This window comes from Colius striatus, chromosome 7 (genome assembly GCF_028858725.1).
Source record: "Colius striatus isolate bColStr4 chromosome 7, bColStr4.1.hap1, whole genome shotgun sequence".
Taxonomy (NCBI): domain Eukaryota; kingdom Metazoa; phylum Chordata; class Aves; order Coliiformes; family Coliidae; genus Colius; species Colius striatus.
This window is the reverse complement of record NC_084765.1, coordinates 43,336,449-43,364,345: the sequence shown is the minus strand read 5'-3', so window position 1 is coordinate 43,364,345 and position 27,897 is coordinate 43,336,449. Positions and strand designations below refer to the sequence as shown.

Below are 27,897 nucleotides of genomic sequence, written 5' to 3'. Positions count from 1 at the left end.
TTACATGCCCTTTCCACAATAGTTGTCATTATAATAACCATCATTAAGACTTGTGATGGGAGATAATCATGTTTACCTCCATAAACATTCGGCTTGCATCTAACTCCAGGCTGTGTGAGCAGCAGAAGTGATGACACTTGTAATTAGGACCAGTGCCCTCAGACACACATCAGGGTGGGGATGGACACTGGCTGGTCATGGAGTCTCCTCGGGCCTTAGTCAAGAGCAGAACTGTGCCTCAAGCTGTGACACTGTCTAATGGACAGTGTGCAATTGGTTTGTAACCCACAGATGTCTCTCACACCATGCAGAAAAAAACCCCACATCACCCCTCCTCAACGTGTGCTTTTATCATGGGATGTTTTTCTGACCTTAAAGAAATCCCCCTGATGCTTGCCTGGGGCTTGAGGACCAACTAACTCCAGGTGACCACCTAGCTGGATGCACAAGGAAAAGCACGGCCACCCTATCCAAGGATTTGGGAGAAGTCAAGCTCTTTCACCCTGATAGAGGCTTTCCATGTGAACTCAGCCAAAAGTCTCTCTTCTCATGACATACTTGGGGTGCTTAAAGGTGCAGAAAGATTCATCTGCTGCTCTTCAAGAGGTCCTACACCTTTCCCTGGCACCATGGGCATATTGGACATCCTAAACCCACTTATCTGCATTGTTTAAGAAATAGATCTGAAATTGCCTTACAAAAATGAGCTTTGGTCCTCAAGGGCTTCAGTATCCCACTGCAAAGAAATCTCAGGCTCTGTCATTCCATGGGGTAAATGTCCGAGTCTCACAAAGAAAGTAATTGGTGGCACAGCCAGCAAGAACCAAGCTGGCAAGCTGACCTGAGCATATTGGTGTACCACCCTGGCACTCAGGCCAGCAGGTCTTCAGTATGCAGAAAGCTCTGGAGAACCTCTGGCTCTTCTCCAGCCAAAGATCACTTTGAAATCAGCCTCTATGGCTCTCAGCCTCATGGTCTAATATGAGGGTACAGAGTGGGCTTGGTGAGGACACTCCTCTCAATGCCTCTGCTGGCAAATGGGGATGTTGGGATTTGGCCTTCCAAGACTGGCACTGTGGGGCTCAAGGTCTGAATGCAGAACCCTGCTGCCCTGGGATGCTCAAGGTGAGAGAGAAAAGGACAGGGACACTTACAGAGGAATCTCCATGGCTCGACAAGAAGGCTCCTGGTCTTCAGCTCAGGTGGGCAAGAGGGAGAGCACAGAAGCAAGAAGGTAGTGGAGGAAGAGGGGCTGCCAGCTCTATTAGCATAAACAACTGTAGTTAGCAGTGAGGCAGAGAAATGATGCTGCAAAGTTGGAAGCAAACAACACTCCAAAGGCACGTGGAAAGAGCAGAAGTGCAATTAATTGAGACAGAGAGGAAATCACCAAGGCTCTGTGTATTCACTCAGGCACTCTAAAAGCTCCATCCCTCTCTGACAGCTGCTGTATCCAAATCCAACTCACCCTACATAACGTGCTGGATACCTCCCGAAACGGCCTGTGAGGCAGTGCGGCTCACAGCCACTCTCTGTTCAAGGCAGAAACTAGAGCACTCAGCTCAGGGCAGCTTGAGGTAGTAGTTGGGAGCCAGGGGTGTTACACAGGCAGCTGAACACACTGCTTGCCTCAACGCTGGCGGGCTGTGCCAGGCAAAACTGCTTTGCTCTCTGCAAAAGGATGGAGGGAGGAAGCGTTATTGGCTCTGACATAAAGGCCACAAGGAAATTATTGGGAGCCTCATTCTACAAGTCTCCTTTGAGAAACATTTGCCACCTCCCTGAGCACTACAATATGTGACTATATATGTGCAAATATTTAACAAAAACTACCTCCCCTATTGCTCAAGCAGACAGGCATACTCAGAGAAACCAATTAGCACTTGTGCTTTTGAACCAAGAGATGTATTTAGTGCTGAGAGAAAGAACTGAGAATTAATGGGAAGCTTTAAAAGACACTTTGAAGCACGTTTATAAAATATAAGTTTAATTATTTTTTTACTTGACACTGTGATTCATGTTCAAAGCTTCAAAAGAACTTGCTCGTAGCCTAAGCGTTGTCCTTTTGCATTTTGGAAACATGATTCTGCCTTTCTTTCCTGTGCTTCTGAAAAGTGCAGCAGCTAATCTCACCGCTTTAATTAGCGGTGACATCCATCACAGAGGACCTCAGTCATCACGCAGCATCCTGCTGGACCCTGCCTAGACCCAAGGCCGGCAGGGCCACCCCTGTCCCCGGAGCACGTGGCCCGACAGATGAAGCCCGTGTTATTACTCCCATCCTAGACGGGGAACATTAATCACAGAGAGATGAAATGACCTGCCAAGGGCCCGGTGTGAGCTCATGGCAAAGCAAGATATTGCAGGAGCAGTCAGGTCCACCCTGCTCTTCCTGGTGCAGCATCATCAGGAGCACTGGTGGGAGATCGAGGCAGCCCCAGCTCCTCTCACACCACACCAACAGCACAACAGCCACCTGCACATTGCCTCTCCCCAGCACAAATTTGCCCTGTCATCATTTATTGTGCTTGTTCCCAGCATAACGCAGCATAAGTCAGCAGTTACCCACTAGCAAGCCTTACCAAGGTTATCCACTGCTTCAGCAAAGCCAAAAGAAAACATCCCTGGACTCCTGTGAGCCCAGAACCAGAGGTTTTGATAATGGGATGCAGCTGAGTATTAGAAACAAAACCTGGGTGCAGGTTGGGATAGACCTACAAAACACGTCTCCTGCTTCTTCTGTGGGGTTTGGTTTTGTTTAAAATGGGAGGATATGGGACGAAAGAGGTATCTGCACCTGAAAGATGTTCTCCAGCAGATTATAATAGGTTTCAGGCTGATGAAATTGGCAGCCTAAAAATCCAGCTGGTGCCCCTCCTTAAATCTCCTTCAGGCTGAGCAGACCCTGAGGAGAAAAGCACTACTACACTGCAGTAAAGTGCAAATTGGCTCTTTAGGGCATCCAGAGAAATTTACATTTAAAGAAGAAGAGAATAGGCTGTAACAGGCCTCACATCTTGCTGGCAGTAAAGTTTACTAGCTCAGAAATTTTTACTCCTTTTCCTTTCTGACGGGAGGTTATATAAAGTGATTTTTCCATCAGGGCACATAAACCACATCCACTCATTAAGCGACTGCAGGAGGTCTCTGCTGAGGATAGCATGACCTCTCAGCCATCTGATGAAGAGCCCAGAGACATGCCCAGCATCACTGCCCTCGCTGGGGAGACACGTTTTAGCCAAGGAAGGCAAACGCCGCCCAAAGAGCCAGAAAAAGTGGCCCCAAATAATTTTCAGATGTTGAAGAGCAGACTGGGCAGATCCCAGGAGGTCACACAGCAAAGCTGGAAGCGTTCACAGCACAAAGACCCTTTCCAGGATGAGCTCCAAGTTCCCGTGGGCTCCCCCAGCTCTGAAAAAAGCAGGGTGAAACCTGTTGGTATAGCTGGAAAGGGCACAGACCTTTTCTGTGGTAATTGCCCCCAGCAGCAGCATCCACAGTGAGGCACAGAGAGCACAGCAGCGAGCCCAGGTGCATAGGATGTGTTATTTGCATTCCCCATGTGTTCTGCAGCCCTGATCAGAACACAGTCCTACCGTAGAGGGCAAGAGCAATATGGATACAGTGTGGGAAACAACCACAGAGGAGAAGACAGCAAAGGCAGTGCCCAAGATGCTGTGCCCAGAGCTGGAATCCGCACAGGCTTCACTCCCCTTCCTCTAACAAAGAATGGGGGAATTGCTGGTTTCAGCCTCTAACTCTGCAAGAAAGCATCAGGGAGGTGAGCGGCCCCATCCCTTGCACAGAGCAGGCAGGGAATGGACTGGCCATGCAGTGAGTGACAGCACCTGTGGATCAGACACACATGGGCTGGGAGGAGCACGATGGCACGAGGCTGTGGAGAGAGCCACAGGCACCCTGGCATCACGGTGCCAAAGCCCAGCAGCCAGCACAGCCCCATCACCCCATCCTTGACATTCAGCTTGAGGACTGGATAGCGTGCAAGGAAAGGAAAGGTCCTGCTAGAGGAAGAGAAGTTTCTTTACACAAGAAAACCTCTGAAACTCTTCATCACATCCAGGGGGTCAAAGCAAGCACAGCCCTGTCCCCTCAACATCCCCTCTGCTTCACCACCTCCCACCCTGCAACCCAGGCTGCAGGAAAGCCTCGCTTTGCTCCTCTCTGGCACTGCCAAGCATCCCACCAATTCCTGCTTACTCCAAAACCAGAGACATCCGAACGAAACATTAGCTACTCTCTCATTTTTCACCTCCTCTCAGATTTCAGCAGCAAAGATCCTTTTGCAAAAGCATCTTCCGAATTCAGCAGAACGGCCCACCACAACCCACATCCTCCCACCTTGCCATTAGCTTCATCAACACCATCACATGTGCCACAACGACAGGCGGAAAAAAAACCGAGGCAGCAAATCCTTGACTCTGCTCTGAAACTCTGGTTTTAAATTACCACGGCAGGAGCAGGTCTGGGTTGTTAAGTGACTGGGCTCCTCTGAGTGGAGGGTGGAATACAGCAGTGACATTCGATATAATAGCAAGGCCAGATCAGCGTGCTGTGCGCTTTTTCTCCACGCGCTCGCCCGTTTGCCTCTCTCTTCCCCTAAAGTGCAATTATTGACATGTTTGCCTCCTTAGCCATCAGTTTTATGTGCTTGCCAATGACTCCTGAACATGTGTAAACAATTATTTTTATTTTCTTGCAAAACCAAAACGTTGCATATTCTTTTGGATGAACGGGTAGATTTTCATGAGCCCTGTTACATAATTTATTGGTTTCTAAACTCTGTAAAACTAAAAGCTCCAGTAAAGTTCAAATAAGTCTGTGATTTCAGAGTAATTCTGAACAGACTATTCCTGTTCCTGCCCAATGTTGTTTTGGTTGATTTAAGTGGGAATTCTTAATCTGCAGAGGGGAGCTCCTGCATTGTTTTGTTAGATCAAATAAAAGGACAATATCCGGGGGCAGAAGCACAAAGTATGAAATAAAGGGGGAGGGGGTCATGGAGAAAAGCATCTACTGTCCCAGATCTGTTGCAGGCTGCATGTTCTGCTGGAAGATGGGCTGGGTCAGCTCAGCTGCTTCAGGGAGGGAAGGTAAGCATGGCTTGAGCATCCCTTCCCTGTCCCCCAGCCCACCATGCTCCTGCTGGGTCCCGATGCAGTGGGATGGGGAGGTGTGAGGGGAGCAGAGTGCCAAGGGTTTGTGAAGCGAGGGGCTGGCATCACACCAGGGCACAGCTCAGCACTTCACACAACATGGGGCTGCAACATGGGATTCTCCAGAAACAGAGAAATGAGAGAAAGAAAAGTTCAAGGCAGACAGAAAAGAAGGAGAGAGGCTTTGTCATTTGCACACATGAGATGAAAGCAGTTTTGCAGCTCTCTGCTGGGTAGTAAGCCCCTGAGCCGCTCCACGCTGGCACATGCCAGGCTGACTGCACCAGGGTACAAAACTGGGATTGAGCAGGAAGGAGGGAGGAACGGGGCTGCAATCATGGGTCTAGGACATTCATCCACCTCCTAAGTGAGCATGGGAGCTTGGGCTGTGCAAGGTCCAGAGCCTAACCCAAAACAAGAACAGGGACAATTAGACTAGGATTTTTAACTCCCTGTGCAGCGAGGGGTCACAGGGCAGACCAGGAAGGGACCAGCCTGCCCCATTCCCCTCTCTCTCAGCTAGCTTTTATATACTTCCAATGAGAAGTTTAGCTTTGGCACCACGATGGCCCCCAGCAGATGTTGGAGTGCTGCATGCTCACAAGCCTATGTGAGCTTCACACCCCTGTGTGAGCTTCTCACTCTGCACAGGTCCCAAACACTGTGCAGAGCTATAGGGTTGTGAGATGGTTAGACTTGATGATCTTGTAGGTCTTTTCCAACCAGAGTGACTCTATGATTCTATGACCACCCCATTTCACAAGCTTCCTGTTGCACCCGCCATGCGGGAAAACCACGTCCTGAGTCTCTTGTTGAAGCCCTCGAGAGACAGATGAAGCCCAAACGTGAGCTTGAATTTCATACAGCGTCTCTGAGTGCTGCTCAGGAAATGATACCTGATACTCTCTATGTATATGAAGAAAAAAGATGGAGTGTGACACCAATTTAGGAGAAAGCAACCCAGCAAAGCCACACAGAGTAGGAATTAGTGAAAGCTTATAGCTTCAATAATTTAGAAGTTAAGCCTACTTAAATATAAATGACGATGTTTAATTCCAAAGCTGTTACTGAGCAGAGCCAGGGAGCCTCTGGTATCCTATGCCTGCCTTTGAATGCGGGGCTCAGCAATAAGAGACAAAAGCTGTCCACCACCCAGAACAAAGAGCTCCAGGAAATTAAAAAAAAAAAAAAGAAGGAAAGAAAAAGAAAGAAAACAGTGTCTGGCTGCTGAGCCCACCCCAGCACACTGACCAGCAGCTCCCAACGCCTGCTTCACCCACCCACACCCACGCGGGAGGGTTTATTCAACTCAGCAGAGCGCAACATCGCGTTAGCTCGTTGTTGACCACGTCTAGAGCGGATAAACCCACCGAAGTGGGGGGCAGAAAAGTACCTCAGGATAGAAAAACTTTGTATGTGCTGCCAAGCACTCTAGAGGGGCCAGCAAAACAGCCCCTAAAGTCAGGATCACTGACCTGCCAAGTTGCAGCATAAACATACACACAGGGCAATTTGGACAGCAGCAGGCGATAAACTGGACACTAACTCCACTTACTAAAGTTTTGCTTCCAAAAAAATCACTTCTTTTCCTCCCCTCTCCCCCCCAAAATACATTTCCAACCACCCTCGTTGCACTGCTGCATGCCCGGGAATCCCACCAGAGTAACGAGACCTGCTCCATTACATCCACTTCACAGATAACTGCTATTTTCTGCACATTACGCTGCCTTCTCCTCTGTCCCTGCCATGAACCACGTGGCGAGGTTTATTATGGCAATAGCCCACAGCCTGGTTTCCTAACAGCCCAGCAGCTAATCTCTGATGAATCTAACACAGGTTTTTTTCTCCTCCTGACCACACTGGGCTGCTTGCACATCTTTAAAGCAATTCCTACTTTTCTCCTTAGGGCTGCTCAGCAAAGAGGGTGCAGGAGGCACACGGGTGTTCTGCTGCAGAACAGCATCTTTCTCCACTTCTTTCTCACATTAGACCCATGCTTAAGCAGCAGAAGGAAAATACTGCTATGTATCAGCAGGGCATGTGCACAGTAGGTCCAGGGGAAAATCCCTTTGATGTTTTTGCAGTTCGGGCCTGGTCCGGTGGGTGGTGTTGCCGGTCGCGGCTGTGAGAACCGAGCCAGGCATTACAGGAGAGCACAACACTTGGGGGTTTAAAGTAGCTCACCCTCATCGCTGCTACGTGCAGCCCATCGCCTCTTTTCCGAACCTACCGCCTTGTCTAACAAACACGACTCGTTTGCTCGGGGGCTGTCTCCCGCTCGCATCGCCGGGAATGATTTTGGGTCTGGTCCCCGTGCGCGGATGCCCAGCCACGCCACGGCAGCCACCCCATCCGTCCCCAACGCTGGCCGTGAGGACCACGGCCCCACAAACACCACGGTCCCATCCCCGGAGCCCCCTGTGCAAGCGGGGTTTCCAACTGCAAGCACAGCTCTAGGGAAGCACTTTGCGCGGGTTAAGGTGTCGGACCGGCCGATGGAGAAGTGTACATCCGAAAGCTGCGGCCACAACGTGTCTGCCCGGGGGGAAGAGCCCCCCGCTCCCGCAGAGGGCTGCGGACACGGCACAGCCGGGCGCACGGGTGCCGCAGCCGCGCTGGGTCCCTCCGGCCCCCGCAGCCGTTCGGCCGCGTTCAGCCTCCCCGATACCCCGGGAACCGAGCACGCCGCTGGGAGTGACCGCGGAGACGTGCGCGGTCGAGACCGGCAAAGGGGACCTGGATCCGCCGCGGGGCTGGGGAGGGGACGCGGGGAACCGGCGGCAACACGGCGACGGATACGACGGGGGTGATGAGGGGACGCGAAGCGCGGGAGGTGCGACGGACGGGACCGACCGACCGACGGGCGAGGGTGGCGGCAGGTCCGTCCCCGCGCCCCCTCCCCGAGCCCGGCGCGGCTCTTACCTCCGCGGCAGCCGAGCAGCGGCAGCAGCAGCCCCAGCAGGCAGGCGGGCAGCGCGGAGCACGGCGGAGCCATGGCATCCCGGGCGGGCGGGCTCGCCTCCCTGCGCCCCACGGGGAGGGAGCAGCCCGCGCAGGAGGGAGGGAAGGAGGGAAGGGGAGGCGAGACGAGAACCACCCCTCAGTTGTGGGGAGGGGGGAGAGAAAGGGACGAAAGGAAAAAAGCAAAAAGGAAAGGGGGGGGAAAGGGCAAAAAGCGGATTTGAGCGCTGCTCCCCTCCGCGCGAGCACGCCGCCGCGCCGGGCGGGGGGCTGGGGGCGGCGCTGAGGGGGCGGGCGCGGGCGGCCAGCGCCTTGCGCCATCTTGCGCATCAGCCGGGCGGCAGCGGCGACCTCTCAGCCGAGCCGTGTCACTGGGCCACCTCACGCGCCACCACTTACTGGTTTCCCTTCATGGGGCTCCCCTGACCGGTTCCGCCTCAGAGCTCTCCCCTCACGGGGCTCCTCTGTCACCACAGTCCCCTCTCCGGTTGCTCTTCGCCAGTTTCCCATCACGGGTCTCTCCTCACGAGTATTTCCTTACCGGTTGCACCTGTGAGTCTTCCCTTGCTGGGTTTCCTTCGCCAGTTTCGCTTCACAGGGCTCTCCCCTCACCAGAGCTCCCTCATGAGGTTCCCCTCACTGGTTCCCCTACACAGGGCTCGCCCCTGACGGGCTCCATGAGTCTCCCCTCACCGGCTCCCTCACTTCGCTCACCAGTTCCACCTCATGAGTCTCTGCTCATGGGGCTCCCATCTCACTGCTTCCACCTCACAACTCCCCTCGTGGGTTCAGCTTTGCCGGCTCTCCCCTCACCAGAGCCCCTCACAGGTGCCCCCTCAGTGCAGCTCTGTTGTGGCCCTCAGACGTGGCCCCCAGCCCCAGGAGCAGAGAAGCCTTGCAGGGGTCTAGCCCGGAGTGCCCAAGGGATAGCAGCTGGCACCAGGCCTCCCTTCCCGGGCTTATGGTAATGATACAGAAAGAAGTTTCCTTGCTCCCAGCCAAAGGGCTGCTTCTTTCCTGCCTGTCACTGCTCAAATAGACCCCATCTTGGCAACAGTGCCCAGGTCTGCTGCAGCAAGTGACAGCAGAGTCCCATCCCTGAGCTTCTGTGGCTGTGCCCAGCCTGTGGAGCTGCCTCTTACCCACCCTAGGGATGAGACCCAAAAATCTGGCATTAAAACAAGGAAAATCACTGAGGAGACTGCACAACTTCCAACTGGTTCCACCAAGCGTTTCAGTTTTGGGCTTTGAAGAAAACCACCCACAGAGGTAGTTAGTTGGCACTGCCCAGAGGTGGCTGGTGTTCCCAGGAAGCAGGGTGGTGGGATCACAGAGCAATGGCCACGAGGGGATCCTGGCGACAGGAACAAAGAAAAGCTTGGCTTTTCTCACCTCAGCCCTCCTTATTTTAAACACTCCCATAAGGCAACTTACCCAGATCAGAAACAGAGACATTGGACCTGCCAGCTCACCTTAGGCCCAGTGAGGAAGGACCCAGTAAGGCATGAGTCTGTTCCTAAATCCTGCTGCAGCCCTCAAGATACAATTTGTCTGCTCTTCTGGCATGAAATGCAGAGAACATGTCCCTGCGCAGGAGACGGACGCGACATTGTGCTGATCCTTGGTCCACGTTCTCCGCAAACACCACCTCAGTGTCTTTTGTGACGTTTGCTTGGCAAAACAAACAACTAAAAAGAAATAAAAGTGGATCCTAACTAATTTCACTTGGCAGACTAAAACCAGAGGTTGATGGACCAGCTCATTAAACCCCAGGTGCCCAGAAACCTGGTGCAAACCGTTTGTAAAGACGAGCAGCTCACAGCTGCCCTGGATGATGAACCCTGAGTGTGTTGGAGTCGGCTAACGAGGAAAGAAGACGTCACTCCATCTGCTCCACATTAAGGCTTCCCTCGTTTAGCGGAGGGCTGAGCTGCACAAGGTTGCTTTCAGCCAGGGAAGAATTTGCTCTGGCTCCTTCAGCTTCTCAGTAACATCTGAATTTCTGGGCTGTCCCTGACCTTTTGGCAGCAGCCCTGCTCCTGTTCCCCAGCAGCCTCCCTGGCTCCTGCCAGCCCTTCTGTAACTCTTGCAGCCATCGTGTCCTTGTAGCAGCTCCCACGATGCTGCCGGCACGGAGGATGGCTGGTGGGGGTTAATAACTCCAAGGGAAATGACGCTCCATGTGTTTTATGTGGTTTGTTTTCCCCAGGAACCACAGATTCTGGGTGCTTTTGCTCCTGTCCCCAGTGGAAGGATCCAGGAGCTGAGGTGGGTAACCACACTTCTAGGGCATCACTGAGTTCAGCCCTGCATCTTGCAAATGACCCTGGTGACAGCGCTGGTGTCACGTTCAAAGCTCCCCAGTGCCGTCAGTCCTCCTGAACAAGGGGACTCCTGGGAAAAGCCAGGAGCTTTTTAAAGGCAAACAAAGGCAGGTTTGGGGCTCTTGGAGCAGGAATCTGGAGCGCTGCTGTTGTTCCATGCTCCTCTGTAACCATGAGGACTTAAAAAAGTTGCTTTGTGCTGGAGGCAGGGGTTTGCTTATCACCCAGGAGTGACGGTGCCCAGCCCGAAGTGAAGCTCCAAACCTCTTCCCTGCAGAGCTGTGGTGGGATCCATCCCTTTGCCCCAGAAGGGCACAGGGCCAATCTCTCCTCCCTCTCCACAAGATTATCCTCTGCCAGAGCTGTCCTCAGAGGCTGTGGCTCACTCCTCAACCCCTGGCACAGGGAACTTGCATCGGCTCCGACAGCGCTTCTGATTTACATCAATTAACTGCAAACTGGGGTCCCCGAGACACCATTAGTAGTTTCAGCAGATGAAGTGGGAGATTAACTTGTCTGAATTCACTCCATTTATTATTCTATGTGTAATTGTGGTTTCCCTGTCTGGGAACAGCCTGGGAGCTTTGCACTTACGTACATACACCTGGGGTTTTGGCATCTATTTTGTGGTCAGCAACGGGGAGGGGAGCCAAAATCATGGCACCCAGCTCAAGGCACTGCGAGCTGTGTCAGCAGTGGTGGGACAGACCCAGGCTGTGCTCCTGGAAGCTGCTTTCCCCTCCTGAAATGCTTTTCCATCTGCTTTTGGCTGTATAAGGGCAGAGGAAGTCATCCATTTAGGGGATGATGGCAGCCTCCCCTACTGTGAACTGAGAGAAGGAGGGAAGGGGGATTTGCAACCACCCATCACCCCCCCCAGCTCCCTCCCCACTCATTTGTGGGGCTACCTGTCATCAGGACAAAGACTCATCAGAGTTATGCAGTCTGCCAGAGTTCCCTTTAGCCACTATCAGAGAACACTATGCTAAGTGCAGATTTATTACCTCTGTAATGCAGATAAAATGAGATTTTATGGCTCTCTAGTCCTGGCAGCATAAAGTAATAATGGAAACTATCTACTGAAGTAGGGGCTGCATCCTAGGAAGAAAGGGGAGATGCACAGGAGGTTAACAGTGTGTCCTGGAGTACCTGCACATATCCTCTCACCATTCTCACTGGCTCCAAGCCACCAAGTGTTCAGCCCACCATGAGAAGTCTCACCCTTCAGCTGGCAGAGGCTTGCACAGTAAACAATTCCTCATCAAGATGAAGCATGAAACTGGACAGGTATGTTTTTTAATTCTTCCTGACAGGAATCAGTTCCAAACTGAGAGATGAACAAGCACCAAGAAATTCCTAACAAGCCAAACTCTGCCCACACCTCAAACCCCAGAAGGATTCACCACCCTGGGCTGCCAGGACTTTCTTCAGGTCCATCCAAAAGGCTGTTACTTGGATAAACAGGAGGCAGATTTGACCTGTTAGGAAAGGCACATGCCGGCAGAGAGCTCTCTGTCCATCCTCAGCAGGTTTCAAGGGCAGGGTACAGCCCAGCATCCAGCAGCACCTTTCCCAAGGCCCAGCCCAGCTTTCTCTCAGAGCAAGTGCTGTAACAGACTGAATCGTGAGACAAATTCCACTCTTTCTTTAAAATATTTTACTAATAACCCATTAGTTGAGGAATATAAGGACAATGTCTTCTTACACTTGAACACTAAAGAGTATTTGTGGAGCAAGAACAGTCTCTGAAGAAAGTAAGGTATAGTTAAGTACCGCATGGAACCAAACACAGACACAATCTTCAAAGGAGATCTGGCTCTGGTTTACACATCCTTATGCACTGTGTAGAAAATGAAATGGCATTTAAAACACAAGCAAGGGAATAAAGGAACAGAACTAGATGGTAGGTTTCTCCTGGGCTAAACACCTCTTTTCTAACAAAAGTATTGATTAGAGAAGACACGATGATCCCTTCAAAGCATCTCTTTCTAATGAGATCAAAACCCACGTACAGTGCTCTACTCCAAACGGTTGCTTTCTGCCCCAGCTGCTCTCGGGGCTGTAACAGATCCTCAAAACACAGACTGTAAGTTATCCCATCTGAACCATTTAAACCAGAACTTTGCTGCCTGTTAAGAAAGCAAATCAAAAGGTCAAAAGAGATTTTTATCCGAGTCATGTGGCGAGGAACTGAAAGAAGCAGAAGGGTGAGGACTGCGACTCTCGCAGCAGCACAGGGAATATACAGTTGTGTAGCCACACGGTAACATTAATACTACAAAATGATGCCAGGGAGACAAGCCTGACATCTTAACAATGTCAAACAATATACACCAGCAAAAAAGTTGAACAGCAATAATCTTTAGTGTTACTGAAAGGAAGAGAAGGGAAGGGAAGGGAGGAGGCTGATGCGTGGGGACATGGTAAAGTACGGCGGGTAGTTAAAGGTATCAACAGTTTGTGTGTCTGTGAGAAATCTGCAAGAAAGCTACTTATTTCATGGTAAAAAAATATATGCACTGGTTGTTTCAGCTTTACACATAAAATGTGTGTTACCTGTCTTCTTCTGTTCATTTCTAGCTGAGACTGGAAAGGTCCCAGATGTGTCCAGGACGGGAGGGCCCTGGGGTGAAGCCCAGGACACTCGTCACTCTGCGTGGACAGAGCTGGGCTTGGCTGCTGTCTATCAGCAGCAGCCTCCTGGCAGAAGAAACTGCCTTCATTTCTGCAGCTGAGGTCTGGCACTCCAGCCCACAGCCTCTCAGGGGCTTGGATGTGCAAACACTGCTGCTTTCACACTCTGGTATGATTTGGTTGGGTGTAATGAGATCAGAATGAGCCTCAGCGTAAGGAGACAAAGTGTTTCCGTGAGGCGTGAGCAGAATTGTGCACGCTCTGCTCCATCTCCCCCAAAGCCCTCAGAGCACAGAACTGGGGGTTTTGTGATCCAGGGGAATAGTGCCTGCTTGTCTTGGCTTTAGTGACAGGCTGGGATGGCTTTTAGGCAGATCAGCAATGCTCACCCCATGGACAGACGACTGCTAAAGTCAGTCTGCACAGAGCAGAGGGTGCGTGGACAAGGGCCCCAGAAACTGTGACGTGCTACCAGATCAGCCACTGGCCTAAGCCTCCATCCCCACAGGCCCCTGGATGGAAAGCTCAGGGCTGGTACATGGCATGCCCCAGGCATAGTGTCAGCCAGGAGAACTCCAGTGCTCTGGTCACACTGCTGCTGGCTGAGCTCCTCTGGCACAAGCAATCCCTCGGCGTACTGTCATGCTTGCAGGCGGATGACTCGGGCTTGGAGGTGAGAGGAAATCACCAGGAGATCCTCTGGAGCGAGCTCCTTGGAGAAGGGTCCTCCCTTTCTGGACATCAACAGTGGCCACGTGTCTGTTCTGTCCCTGGGAAAGGGCAAGAACTGTCCCATGTCACTAACTGCCAAGTGAGGTCTGTCTGCAGGGGTGTCCCCACTCTGCAGCCGGTGCCTGGGACTCCCCAGCTGGAGAGTTTATACCTCTGCAATTGCATCCGCTCCCAGACAACTCTGAATTGCCCTTATTGCCTGCAATAACACTTCACTGCCTTATCTGTAACCCTGCAAAGTCACTAGTTTCAGAGTCCTGTGGCAGTGAGTTCTGGAGGTTATTTACACACTTCTGCTGCCTGGTTATGAGCCTTCCTTGCTTCTTGCTCTGGCAGCACACACCCCCCAACTCCTGCCTGGCCTGCTCATTGGCACCGATTTCCAGTCTCTGTGCCTCAGCCTTTCAGAGTCACGCTGCTTCAGAGCACAGAACAACATTTCTGAGACTCCTCAAGGTCCCAAGCAGCAGCTGGAGTAAGTGCAACAACTGGAAACACAATCCATTTACCAGAACATGCTGGAAGGAGATGCTGGAGGATGGGGAGAGGCCAAAGCACCATTGTCCTTCCCAACAGGGTACATGGAGGCCTGGAGGTTCTCCTCTAGTGAAGAGCTGGAGCTAAAAGGGTTTGATGAAGGACTGCAAAGGCCATGGGCTGGTCCAGCTCAGCCCCAAATGCAGGGCATGCTCTGCCGTGGCACTTCACAACAAAAGCAGGAATAAGGTGCTGGTGAAGCAAGGTTCTCACCTCTCACTGCTTGCAGCGAAATCTTGGTCTAGATTTCACCACAAAAACCAAAGCCTGAAGTATTTTTACAGGATCTCAAGTCAGCACATAGCTCCCCACACAGCTTTTCGGTAAGAAGAGGGACATGGGCATCTTTGCCTCCAGTTTTTAAACAAACAAGCATCCAGCTCTCTGAATCCTGCAGGAAGGCAGAACATTTACCAACCCCCCAGTGAACAGAATTACCAGTCCCTGTTACCCCGAGGAGCTGGTCCAATCTGTGGTGTTGGCAGTCCAACTCTGCAAGGCTGGAACAGGGCAGAGCTGGGCTAAAGAAAAGGTCAAGTTCACCTGGGAGCAGAGGCCGGGCTGGGAGACGTGTCAGCAGTAAGCAGTGTCAGCAAGGAAAAGTCTGGATGATTTTCACACCAGGCTGACTGGTGTGAAAGCACAGATTTGATTTTCACTTTTAAGCTGTGGTGTTGCTCTGCTGTTAAATAAACCAAACCCAAAAGCACTTTGGCCAGGACTCTCAGAAGTGACTGGAGGATTTCACTTGTTGATCCAAAGCCTTGAGAAGGCTGAAAAGCTGCTCTCTGGAAATGAAAATCAGCTGAGATATCTCCCCTTGGGCACAAGAAGAAGAAACAAGATGTCCCCAAGAGCACAAGTTTCTTTTGCCATTGTTGGCTCTTTTTCCCCCCCAAGATCATGACTTCATTTTGCAGTTGTTGTTGTTCTTCCCCCCACCCTCCTTCTTTGCTCACATAAGCTCATTAAGGAAAAGCTGGATCCACACCTCACCAGCTGAAGCAGCAATCCTACAGAGAAACACAACCCAGCTCTCCAGCTGTGGGGAAGGTGTCCTACAGCAACACTTAGAGCAAGAGAGACATCAGATCTACAGCACTAGGCAGTAAGAAAAAAAAGAGTCAACAACCAGTGCAAACATATTCTTTAGAAAAAGGCAGTATAAGAATAAGTTAAAACCTATAATGGGCTACAACAAAAGAGTAGATCTACTGCTTTGTGTTTTTTTCTCCAACAGACATGAGGTAGTTGCGTTGTTAGGGAGGAAAAAAGAGAGAGAGAAGTAGTAAAAATGCTACTCTATGCCACACACTACTCCACATTATAAAATTAAATAATATAAAGATGTTCCAAGGAAATAAAAATACATGTTGTACATTTAAAAGGACAGATGTGTACCTAAAATATTAGGTACAAGAACCTACATAAAACAAAGCCCAGGCTGGTGAAATCACCCGGCCGCTGAAGAAGGTTCTATATAGTACAAGTTGTTAGAGGCACTCGTAGAGTGTGTAATAAAAGGCCACTACCCCAGCCTGCTAGTAATAGTTACTGTGGCAGCGTACAAAGAGAGCCTTAGAATCCTTCCGACCACGGGAGGGCAGAAAAGGCTGGTGGTTACAGCTCACTGCATGTGTTTGTGTTGGCTCCCACCTCCTGGCCGGACTCCTCCGAGGGAACTGGTCCCAGCGCCCGGGGGGAGGCAGGAGGCGGTGCCGAGGCTCCCTGGGGAGGGAGAGCCTTGGGCGCCCTGTCTCTCCCCAGCATCACTTGCCCTGAGGGCTGCAGGAGTGACAGCCCCAGCCTCACGCAGAAGGCTCCATTGCAGCCGTGGTCTGCAGCAGATGGCTCAGACTCGCTCCCACCAACACCCAGTTGCTCGTCGGCTTCATGAGGAAGAAGATGGGCCCTTCCCCATCTACTGTGGGAGCTGCTGAAGGCAATATGTACAGCTGACAGGGCTGGCTCCTGTCCCCTGCTCCGCTGGGCTCAGGCAGCTGAGGGCGTGCAGCACCTGGCAGGGACAGGCCCTCACTAGCACTTCCAGCTCTCTCATGACCAAAAGCGGATCAGTTCACTCCTTAATGACTGGGGACACAGGCCATGCTCCCACACGCTGAGGATGGACTGGTGAAACCGGAGTTGCTACAGAGGGGGGTCTCCTCTGGGGCTGGGCAGAGGGCCTGGCACTTGAGTGGCTGCAGGTCCCCTCTGCCTTCCTGGATGGAGCCCAAACCTCCGCTCTCCTCCGAATCCAGCCTCTCCCTGTGCCCGTGGAAGCCGTTGGTGAGCCCAGGGACGCAAAGGGCCTCTGTGGTGCTGGTCTTTCTGTCGGTACATAACGGCTCCTCCTGGGCCTGAGCCTCAGCACTGCCCATGCAGTCCAGCACCACTTGCTTAGTGTCCTGCTGGGTGCTGGGAGAGGCAGGAAGGGGCAGCTCATCATCTTCAGCCTCCTGGGCTTCAGTTTCTGTCTCTTCAGTCTCCAGAGTGTGCAGCTGGGAGTCGTAGTCTCTGTCAGAGGCTGAAAAGTCAGAATGGACAATGACCTCTGCTTCCACTTGGTGGAGGTTCGCTGGTGGGTGGCTTCTCTTGGCTTCACTCTGTTATCAAACAGGAGGAAAATGAAAAAGGACAAAAAAAAGAAGGTAAAGTAAATGAACTTCAGGTAACTGAGGCTGTGACCCAACCAAGCACCGAAAGGTCTTTCCCTTTAATCCCACAGAGTGCGATGGGATGTACATGTGCCTCTGTGAAGCATTATCCTGATCTGTTTCTCAGAGCTGAAGTCTTCAGAAGCATCTCAAATCACCTCAGGATCATTATTGCTGTTTTATATTTGGGAAAAGCAGGTCTCAAGGGAGTGAAGTGATTTATTTGCCTGTGGTTTCCTGGTAGGTTGGAGCAAACCATTCCTCCCAGCCTCTGTCAGACAGCACAACTTTCAAAACTCACCAAGTGTGGTTGCATAACGAGGGCCAGATTCTTAGGCAGCCTCTAGGAAACTGGCTTCTGAGACAGACCCACAGTGACATCCCAGGGCTCCTTTCACTCCTCTGCCTTAATTTTAGCTACATATCACCAAGTGAGTGTTTGTTAGAGCCCTGGTCACAGCTTCCAAAAGTGTGTAGATCCAAGCACTTTAATTCAGGAAGCAAGCCATCAGTTCTCCTCTGCAGTGTTTAGGTGGAGTTCAGGCTACAGGTCCCCACAGGGCTGACTGAGCAGCAGGTCACTCTGCTAGATTATCACTCAGTAATTTAACAGACAAACGATTTTGGAAGCTCACAAAGAGCACAATCAGCAGCGCTCAGGCCCTGGGCTGAGCGTGATGTAGGAGCAAGAGGACAACTGGAAGCTTGGAAGGGATATCCCACCCTGAAGCCAACTTTGTGCATCGTTTACATGTTCTAACACCTGTCTCCTTTTGTTGACAAACTCTGATGGGCAAGCTGTGCTGTAAACAGTGCCCTGTAATTGGCAAAACATTTGCCTTAACTCTATGCAGGATGCTAATTACATGCTGTGTATAACTGATTTCCACACTACTATCTAGGGAGGAAACACAGGTAAGGTTACTCAGGAGTATTTGCTGGGGGTGGAAGGTGAACTTTTCCAAACAATAACCAAAGCAACCCTCTGGTACAGAGGCAATCTGAGCAGGTGTCAGCTTGCTTTGCTCATCTCTGGCACAGGTGTCACAACCCTTGGACAAACTCCCCCCAGGATGGGATATTTATTCTAATGAAGCAATATCAGAAACAGGGCTTTCCTCCCAAGCTGTGCACTCACACAAAGGAGTTTATATCAACCCAAGATCTTTGACTCCTTACAGGCAGAAATGCAATCCCTGCTGCAGGTGAGCACCCTGTACACTGTAAGGACCGTGCAGAGCACGGCAGCTCCTAATTCACTCATCAGGGGACTTGCTGCACGGCTCCAATGCAGAATGTTGGAGCCTGGCTCCGGGTCCTCAGCAACCAGGACTGCCACAACTGAGCTGTCTGGCCTCACTTGGCCATCATCAGAAGAACAAGCCCACATCACAGGCCCTGAAGGGCTGGCTGGAGTCACAGAATCTCTGAATCTCAAGGGCTGGAACAGAAGAGGCTTGAAAAGCACAAAGTGCTTCCACTCAAATCCCATCAGTCTCACTGACCTAGAGTCCTACACCCAGGGAAAAAAGTCGAGCCCCTGATGGGCCAACTAAAAGGTAGCTTAGAGAAGAAAGCATTTTCTCCTGTGCTGAAAAAAGGTGACAGAATATAAATGGAAAACACACACCAGAATACACAAGTCAATAAACCACCACAGACACCCACCAGCACGGCATCATAAACCAGAGCTTGTAGCAGAAGCTTCTGCCCCGCGCCGGGAGGGAGCTTCAGCGATCCATTCACTGCAGAGAGGGGCTCTCGCGGCATCCCCTCTCCATACCTGGCTATGCTGTTTGTCCAGGGCTGGCTGCCCAATTTATTCCATGAAGACTGCAGAAGAAAAGAGGGAGGGGAAAAAAAGAAGATGCAATTAAGCAGAGACACGGATTCATATCCTCACAAACCTGAAATGAGAAGCAGCTTGGGACAGGGAGCTGCAAGCTGGGAAAGCATCCTGGTGTTAGAGGGTGAGATGAAATGGAGAGAAAGCTTCTGATGGCATCAGAATCAAAATGCTCATGGCAACAGCTTCAGGCAGTCACCACATTAGAACAGGTTTTACTGCTCTGGGCTGAGGCAGAGCCAGTGAATTCAAATTGCCAGATACTTCACAGCTGCTCACACAAGGGGCTTCCCAGGGATCCTCAGTGGGCACGAGACATCATGGGAAGGAAAACAGCTCCCTGCAAGGCTCAACAACACAAAGCAGTCCAAGGCTGCTGAGAAATACTGCCAAGCTGGAAGTGAACTGGGACGATGGAGATGTGGAGTTGAGTGATTCCAGGCTTTGCTTCGGTGCAGGTGATGCTCTGCAGCCCTCAGAAGGGCCCTCACCTGAGTGCACTGGCATGAGCTGAGGACAGTGCTAAACTGCTCACTCAGCAGTGCAGACAGATCTGCTCTGAGCTAGGGTTTGGGTAAACACTGCCATTCCCCACCAACGTAGAGGCACAAAATTGGGGGCCTTATTTTCATTTCTTCTTTCTGAACAGACCACCAAGCAATCCTTTGCTCAGCTCTAAGTCCCCTGGGCAACCAGTGTTACCTTGTTTGTGGATCTAATTAAATTATATAGGCTGAATGCAATTTGTTCTGGGTTCTCTCAGCTTCCCCTTGCAATAAACTGTTGAATGCACACCTCTGTGCATGGGAAATGTGTGCCTTTAAGAGTTGACATTATTTAGCGGCTCAGACTGCTAGTTCACAGGCAGAAAGGAGTGTTTTCTTTCCAGGTTCTGATTTTATTGGGCTGATCTGTATTTACCTGAGCTCAGCCTCGCTACTGACTCACTCACAGGTATATATAACACAAGTGTGTGTGATCAAGTTTGAGGAACATGAGCCAGTTATCTCTGGAATCCCTTCTGCAGGGATTACAAGTTGCCTGGATGGAAGCGAGAGGACGACACAGAATCACAGGAGGCTGTGACTGAAGGCTGAAGGGACCATCCTGACCCGACAGGACTGTGGGCATGCCTGTGCCCACAGAATGCTTCACCCTGCACAGGGCAAAGGTCTGTGGCACATCTATCCCACTCACCACCCATTGTCACTGTCAGGCAGGAGAAACCCAGGGCTCTGCTCTGCTTATGTGGCTGCTGCTTACACAGGGTCAGACTTATTCCAACAACAGTGAAAGCAGCACAGAGATGGCACAGAGATCTCTGACATCAGCCTGACCTTGTGCGAGTCATTTGACCTCCTTGTGATTCGGTCCATCTGGCTGGAAATTAGGTAGAAATACATGACCAGATGTTGCATGTGAGCCAGGCATTCCTAAGTCAGCTATTTACCAAGAAGCAAATGCTACCTCGTGCTGTTGGTGCTGGCAGAGAGCAAGTTAAAGTGTTTATGGATGTGCTGAAGGACTGATGGAGCCTTTCCCGAGCGCTCTGTCCATCAACTCAAGCACCAAAGGGGCTCAGCACCTTGTGGGAGGCAGAGCAGCATTACATCCCAGCACCAGCACAGGAGCTGAGTGGCTACCTCAGGATCAATCCCCAAGAAAACAAGTAGCAAAGGGCCTCATTTATCCGACAGCACGCTGCAGACCAGCACCATGCCTATCAATTAGCTGAGAGGGAAGCGGACGCTGGAGGCAGTGCCTTTGCCATCCCTCCCTCTGCAACCCTCACCAACACGTTCTGAGCAACATTCTAATCTCTCCCTTTCTAAGTGGACAATCATTAAACTACACTTTAATAGCCAGAGATGACACACAGCTCCCCATAAAGAGCATCACTCCATGGGAGTGCTGAAGGAACGCGTTCAATGTGCTGCTGCCATCTGAAAGGCTTTCTGCAGCTCCCTTGCTGACTGATGGCTTCTGTGCCTTTTCCAAGGAAGCATACGTTAGTGAGCAAATACTGCCTGGAAATTTCAGCCTTGAACCTACACAAATATGCACACACATGCACACAAATGTGTGTGTCCTATTATAGATGCTTCCCTGCATATTTGCCATCAGAGATCTGAGCATCATCCGCATACACAGACACACACACACACACACACACACAGAGCAAACTTGAAAAACCTTCTTGCAGGCATCTTGTGAATACCAGAAAACATGGAAAGAAACAGGCAGCTCGACTGCAGTCCCCAACGGACCATCTGTTAGAGGAAATGTCAATCTGCCATGTTTACATAGGTTTTGATGACTCTGGGAACAGCCTGTTCAGCTCTGGCTGAAATTGGCTGCAAGGAAGAACAAACTTGTTTTGTACCAGTTTGCAACTTTCAACAAACAGACCCCCCCCCCCATCAGCCACACAGCATGGGCTGTATCCCACATGTTGTTCAAGCACATTATGGTTGAGAGGGGAAGAAAAAAAACCAAGATGATTAAAGGAAATCCCTCTTGGGGCTCAGTGGAAGGTTGGGCACCAGCAATTAACTCAGAGCTATTTCCACCACAGACCTGAAGAAGGGGCTGTGTGCCTGAAAGCTTCTCTGCTTTTTTCAAGCAGTATTATTTTGGTGTAATAAATGTTTGTTTCTGCTTGAGAGGTGTTAGTGAAGGGCTGAAGGAAGGAAATGCTCTTTTGGCTTTTACAATAGAGTAGCAAAGGCAAGGTGTGTCAGCCCAAGATTCATTTCAAGAGAGAAAAATCCTTTTGTCAGTTCACTGCAAACGCCAGAATGAAAACTAATAAACCTATCTTGCAATAAAAGGTGTTGCCATTACAGCTAAATCCTTATCAAAGCAAACAAGCTTGCTTTTTTTTTCCTCATTTCAGCCTTTTTACAGAACCTCTGACTGCTAAAAGTGTTCCCTGGATCATGTTTCCTTTCCAGTGACAAGTCATGATTTCATGTATACGGCTGAGCTGAGAATGAACATGTTAAGAAGTGTTGCTCTTGAAACCTGCCCTGTTTTACCAGGATGGTTATTTAACCTAACTTGAAATCCTTGTGCAAAACAAGGCTGGGGACTTTCCAGAGTGTCATAGCAGAGAGGATGGAATCATTGCTGAATGGCACCACAGGAGCTGGTGGGAGTGGGGAAGCTCAGTGTCATGCAAACCTACAGGCATCCCTGCCCACAGCTGCACCTTTGCACAAGATGGCACAGAACACAGGCACCAGAACACAGAACCTCACCCCAGATCCAGCAGAATCTCTGCTAGCTGTCATAGCACAGTCTCACCTAAGACTTTCCAGCAACACTGGCACTTTGTTTTTCCATGCAGAGTAATTTTGACACAAAAATGACAAACAACCCAGGGAGATCCAAGTTCCCTGATGAGTTGCAGCTTCTGCTCTCCAACTGGAGGGGATGATGCTTCGTGGGAAGAGCAGCCCTTGTGGGGAGGAGGCCCACAGGGAAGGAGTGGGGCAGGGAGTGAAGAAGGTTCCAGCTTGCAAGAAGCACAACAGCAAATATTTCCAAGCCAGAACACTTGGGTTTGGCTTCATTCAATGAAAAGCTGAAGTCTTCCATGGAAAGCAGATGCTTTTTAACATTTTCCTCCACCCCTTAAATTGCTTGGCCCAAAAGCAACAGTGACAGAGATGTCTGGAGCAGAGCCATTTTAGCATCTTCAGCCCATCTGTCAGGAGAAACAGAGCTGCATCACCACTGCCTGTGCATCGGGGTGTCTCTGAGAACAAGGGCTACTGAGGGCATCAGGCTGGGGGTCACTTGGAAGGGGAAGGGAGTAAGAGAGGGAAAAATAACATGTCTGTGTATTAACAAACCCCTGTGTGTGGCCACTGGGAGACATGCAGAAAGGAAGGGAAAGGGCCTGCTGAATGGGATGGCTGAGTGAACCCTGCCTAAGGGAAGCTCACTCAGGGGCCTCGTGCTGGCAGCTCTGCAGTGGCCTCTTGCTGCCCTGCACACAGGGGCAGGTGGCCAGAGGGCTCCTTGGGGGCTGCCCAGCAGCACAAAGGCTGTCACACCTTTGGCTTGCATCATCCTGAACCCTCAGAGTCACTTGTAACAGTTCAAGAGGAACCATGGCTCTGTGTTTGAAAGAACTGGTGATCTTGACTTGAAAACTACTGACATTCACTCACTTCTGACTGCTTATAGCACAAGGACAGTCTCTTCTTTGCACCTGTACATCTCCTAACAATACAGAGGCTCCAATCTCCACTGGAACATGAGGCTGCCACAACAGTAAAACCAATAAAGAATAACCCGTGACATGGTAAGTAACAAGCCAGCACATGAACAGCCTGCGAGCACAGGAGCACTATCACTGCCACTCTAATGGCAAGTGCCACCCAACCTACAGAAAACAGGTTTCAGGAGGGTAATTTGAGGGCAGAGAGGTGAGCAGGCAACTGGAGGTCACATGGGTGTGTGGAGCTGTGAGCTCCTTGGCATCACAGCCATACAAACCTGCCCAACAGAGCCTGTCCCAGCCAACATCCTGAGCTCTGTGGTGACATGATATGTTGTTAAGTAAAAGGGATCCTTGACACATTTCTCATCCCCCTTCTTTATTGATGAGGGTTGCAAGTGACAGAACCCAACCAGGAGCACCCTGGGCATCTGCCCCTTGCCAGGCTGGACCAGGAATTTCCTCCCACAAGGATTTTCTCTACCTGTGGCTCTACCACATTCTTGCCTTGGGTTGTCACAGACCCAACAGCACACAGAATGAGAAGAAGAAAAGAGAAAGCAACCAAGGCAGCTGTAGGGTACAAAGCTTCTGGCAACACTCAGTTCCAGGCAGGGTCCCTGGGGGAGCTGCCAGCCTAGCTGAGAAGGCGGCTGGAAGAAGCTATTTGCAGCACAGAAGACAACCCAAGGAGCCTACAACTCTCTCCTGGGCCTTGGCTAGCAGCATTTGTTTACAAGCAGGGAGATACACACTCTCACAACTGCAGTTGACTCTGGGAACCAGGCTCTGGTCTGGTCACGTTCATGAGACCTGCCCAACTCCTTGACCACCCAGACAGGTAAAATCAGCCCCAGACAAGGATGGCAGCTGCAGCAGAGAGATGGTTTTGGCCTGAGTCCTTTCACATCAGAGTCCAGCGAAGACTCAGCGGTGCTCAGGGCTGGCCCAGGCGGCTGTCCCCGCAGACACTGGGCAGTGCAGGGAGCAGGGCCGCCTGCGTGGGAGCACATCTCCCTCCAGTGCCCACTCCCAGCAACAGCAGCCTGTTGCTCCCGGCTGCCAGGTCATCCTCGTGGGCCAGCATGGATGCCAACACTGCTCTCTGGCTGGCTGCCTGTGGCTGCTTCCCTGTCCACATCCATCAAAAACCGAGCTCTTTATCCTGCTGGCAAAACCACTCAGGGAAATGAACTCTCAGTGGCCTTTCCCCACCCACTTATGGAGGCAGAACTGCCCCTCTCCCCAAAGCTCTTGTGTCTGAACACAACTATGCTGCTGGACACCTCCGGCGTCTGCTGGGGCACCCGAGCTCCCAGGCCTTGGCACTGCCCTCTCCAGCTCCTGCTCTGCACACATGGAAAGCTTTGTGTGAACCTCTGCAGACAAGGTTGCTGCTTTGGGATACACATCTGCACACACTGCCCCCAGAAAGGCCTCCCAAGGGGAACTTCCCCTCACTCTGACCTGTTCTCAGGGTAAGTCCCATCACTGAAAACATTTGTTCTGTATTTAACAGAAAGAGCTATAGGAAATTCCTCACACTCTTGGGCTTGGATCCAGGCAGGCAGCCACATTCCACCAAACCCCATAGATGTGGCTTGTCTGCACGCTGCCTCTCCCTCAGCTGAGCTCTGATCTGCCACACGCAGCCCGGGGTGACCGAGGGCACAGCTTCAGCTCGCAGGACACCACCTCCTAAAGCCAGCAGAAGATGAGGTGCTTCCAAAAGGCCATACCCACGCTGGCACGGCCAGCAGGGCTGGGGCTGGAGGTCAGGCAGCTATGCTGAGCACACCTATCCTGAGCTCACCTTCCCTCCAGCCACACGCGAGCGCGTCACCGACGTGAAATCCCATGAGCTCACAATGCATTTGTTTTACTGAACCTCCTAATTACTTTACATGCTCTCCCTGGGCTACAAAGAGAGACATAAACAGATTAACTAAATTAGGCCAATTACAGGTTCCCTAATGGTATGAAATGTTTCAGGCAAGCTTGAGAGAGGAGATGGGCAGGGAGGAACGAAAGACAATGCAATGTCAGGCAAACCAAGCAGGGCAGGGAAAAATGGCTTCAATAATAAGATTCACAAGTAAAACACAACTTCACCTCCTGCATATCTTCGAGGGTATTCCACTGAACACACTATTTATGGACAAAGCTCTTTTCACTCTAAGTAAAAAGGCAGAGTGTTTACTCTTGACATCCCACTTTCTCTCAGCACCTACATGCCACAGCAAGAGGAATGCTGCAGCTCTCTGGGAATGAAGAGTCACTGTCCCAGGAGATGAAAAGGGCTGACAGATGGCACAAGATTCCCAGAGTTAGATCTGTCAGTTCTGCAGAGAGGGAAGTGCATGGCTGCCCAGCACCAGTCTGCAGCCAGGACATGACCAGACTCTGGCTCCTAGCAGCCACACACCAAGCAGAGGCTCTTGCCTAGGCTGGGAGCCCAGATACATGCACAGGTCCTTACCTTCCTCTTCCCATGGACAATGTCCTCAGGGAGGCTGGTGTGGATGAGGCTGTGCACTTCTGTCAGCTCTGTGATCTCCCCCAGGGCCACGGGTGCATCTTCTGGCAGTGGGGACATGAGAGACTCCAGCTCATGTGAGTCCGAGGCGGCACTGGGAGCTGCCACCCCCTGCCTGCTCCGGTGGTAGTAAGTGTGGTTACCAGCTGCCTGGGAATCCAGGCCTGGCAGGGCCTCCCTGAGGGAAAACAAGCAAGAGCTGACCTCTCTCATGAGCCCCACTTTCCTCTGTCCCCAACAGCCGCAGGCTGCCAGAGTGATCCCCTCTGGGTATCAGCCCGTCCACACCCTACAGCTACAGCTTTTGCTGCAGAGCCTCTCCCCACATGCATCTCTTCACCACCAATGCTAAAGCTCACACAAAGCATGGTGCTGGATGCAAATCCCTCCCTTGGTCACTGGATCACAAGGGCAGCAGACAACGTGAGTCCCAGCACTAGAGAAAGTGCTCTCCTAGGCCTGCCTGGGGCGAGCTGCATCACTCCTGTCAGCTCTGCTCCACAGCTGAGAGATGCATCAGCACAGGGAAGTTTCGTGGCCACATTAGGATGACAATTCAGAAGTTGCTTGTTCCTAGTCCCGAGATCTGCTGTCAGCTCACAGCTCTTCCCAGCAACTAAACTTGTTTCTCATCATGCTCTTTCTGAATGCTTGTGGCTGGATTCAGTCCCCTGGGACAGCTGGGAGCTTTGGGCTGAGTCCAGTCCCCCTGAAGCCAGCCTGTCACTCACTGGGAAGTCTTTCATCATTTTCCCAACTGGAAGTTAACAAACCCTTTCCAAACATCCTCACAGCTGCCCAACCTCAGAAGCAAAACACTGCCCACAGTAAGAGACATGGGCCATGTGCAAATAGTGGGTTTTCCCCTTTTTTTCCCCTTTTCTTGTTTTTTCTTTCTGTGAAAAAAATACTCCATTAGTCTAACAATGTAAATTGAAGAGAAACAACTGAGAAAATAAATCCTGCCCCACACACACCCCAGGGAACGCAGGGAAGCAGCTCACAGTGTGTCTCCTTCCACATCAGCGCCCTTGAGGTGACACCTACCTCTGCTTGCTGTTCCTGAAGCTGGCACACATGCAGAAGAGAATGCAGAGCAGCCCCAGGCAGACTCCCACAATGATTCCTGTGACAGAGTGGATATCCAGAACATCTAGCAGGGGAAGGACACATACATCATTTCAGCTGCTAGCAGGAAGAAGGTACAAAGTGTCTTACGTTGAGAGAAGCACCAGCTATTGGCACACCAAGAGGTGATGCTTCTACACACTTAAAGGAGGAAGATTGCTCAGCAGTGACAATTTAGAGCTGCTTAAAGCAAACTGGCATCTAAGCACACTCATTAATTCCATGCTACACAGGCCTGACACAAAGGCAGCAAGATGCTGGTTGCACGTGCCCTTCCACAGGAGCTGGCAAGGGGAAGAGAGATGAAGTTTGGCTGTGGGACAGGTTCTGGAGCTGCCCGAGGCCTGTGGAGCTGCACATCTGAGGACTCTGCTGTGACCACGCAGAGTCAGATCTCCCATCCTGCACAGGGACATCAGGCAACTGCCTGGCAGACGGAAATGCCACCGCTGACGACTCGCTTCCTGGGCTGGGACAACAGGGACATTCATACCAGAGAGCTTCTCCCGGAGGGTGTGCACATCCTTCACATTTGAGTAGGGACCAGATCCCACCACTGTCTTTGCTCCCATCTTGAAGAAGTATCTGGTATCACTTTCCAGGCCATGTACCTCAGTGCTGAAGATATTTCCTGAACAAAAGCAAGCCAGAAGAGATTTAAAATGAGCAGTTTCAAGAGTATGTAGAGCCTGCAGCAAAGCAGCAGTGGAATTCTGTTGGGCCCTCAGAAGGGAGGGGTTGTGTGTCACGAGCTCTAAGAGATAGTTCATACACCTCTGCAGTATTAATGAACTTGCTGCTTACAGAGCTGATGGTATAAACACACATGGTGTTGCTGGGGTATGTTCTCCCAGGAATTGCTGGCTGCCAGCCTGTATGTGCAGGATGTTTGCTGGATGACAATGGCTGTTTTGGCCCTAGATGTGTATGATTTCATGGCTCTCAGCACTCAGGTCCTGCAAGGCCCAGCACATGCTCCAAGAAAGCTGTCAGCATGAGCTCATCAATGTTTATTTCTATGCACTCAAGGTGAGGCAAAAATCAGGGCAGCAGGACTGACCAAACAGGGCTCTTGATGGGCAGGGAAGCAGGCAGGAGGAGGAGCTGGTAGGTTACTCCAGCCCCTGGGGGAAGGAAGCT

At 51.2% G+C, this 27,897-nt stretch overlaps 2 protein-coding genes across 4 annotated transcripts in view; both read right to left on the bottom strand.

Annotated features, from left to right (window-relative positions):
• The window catches only part of IGDCC3 (immunoglobulin superfamily DCC subclass member 3), a 103,996-nt gene extending 95,827 nt beyond the window's left edge, over positions 1-8,169 (bottom strand). Inside the window, exon 1 of the mRNA XM_062000447.1 lies at positions 7,359-8,169. Within this exon, the coding sequence (XP_061856431.1) occupies positions 7,359-8,169 (811 nt within the window). The remainder of the gene's footprint in view (positions 1-7,358) is intronic.
• A 3,962-nt stretch (positions 8,170-12,131) lies between these two features.
• The window catches only part of IGDCC4 (immunoglobulin superfamily DCC subclass member 4), a 96,720-nt gene continuing 80,954 nt past the window's right edge, over positions 12,132-27,897 (bottom strand). For all 3 annotated transcript variants that reach the window (XM_061999974.1, XM_061999976.1, XM_061999975.1), the window contains 5 exons: positions 27,251-27,388; positions 26,677-26,782; positions 25,573-25,807; positions 18,688-18,852; positions 12,132-16,968 (listed from right to left, as the gene is read on the bottom strand). In XM_061999974.1, the coding sequence (XP_061855958.1) occupies positions 16,447-16,968; positions 18,688-18,852; positions 25,573-25,807; positions 26,677-26,782; positions 27,251-27,388 (1,166 nt within the window). In that variant the 3' untranslated portion in view covers positions 12,132-16,446. The remainder of the gene's footprint in view (positions 16,969-18,687; positions 18,853-25,572; positions 25,808-26,676; positions 26,783-27,250; positions 27,389-27,897) is intronic.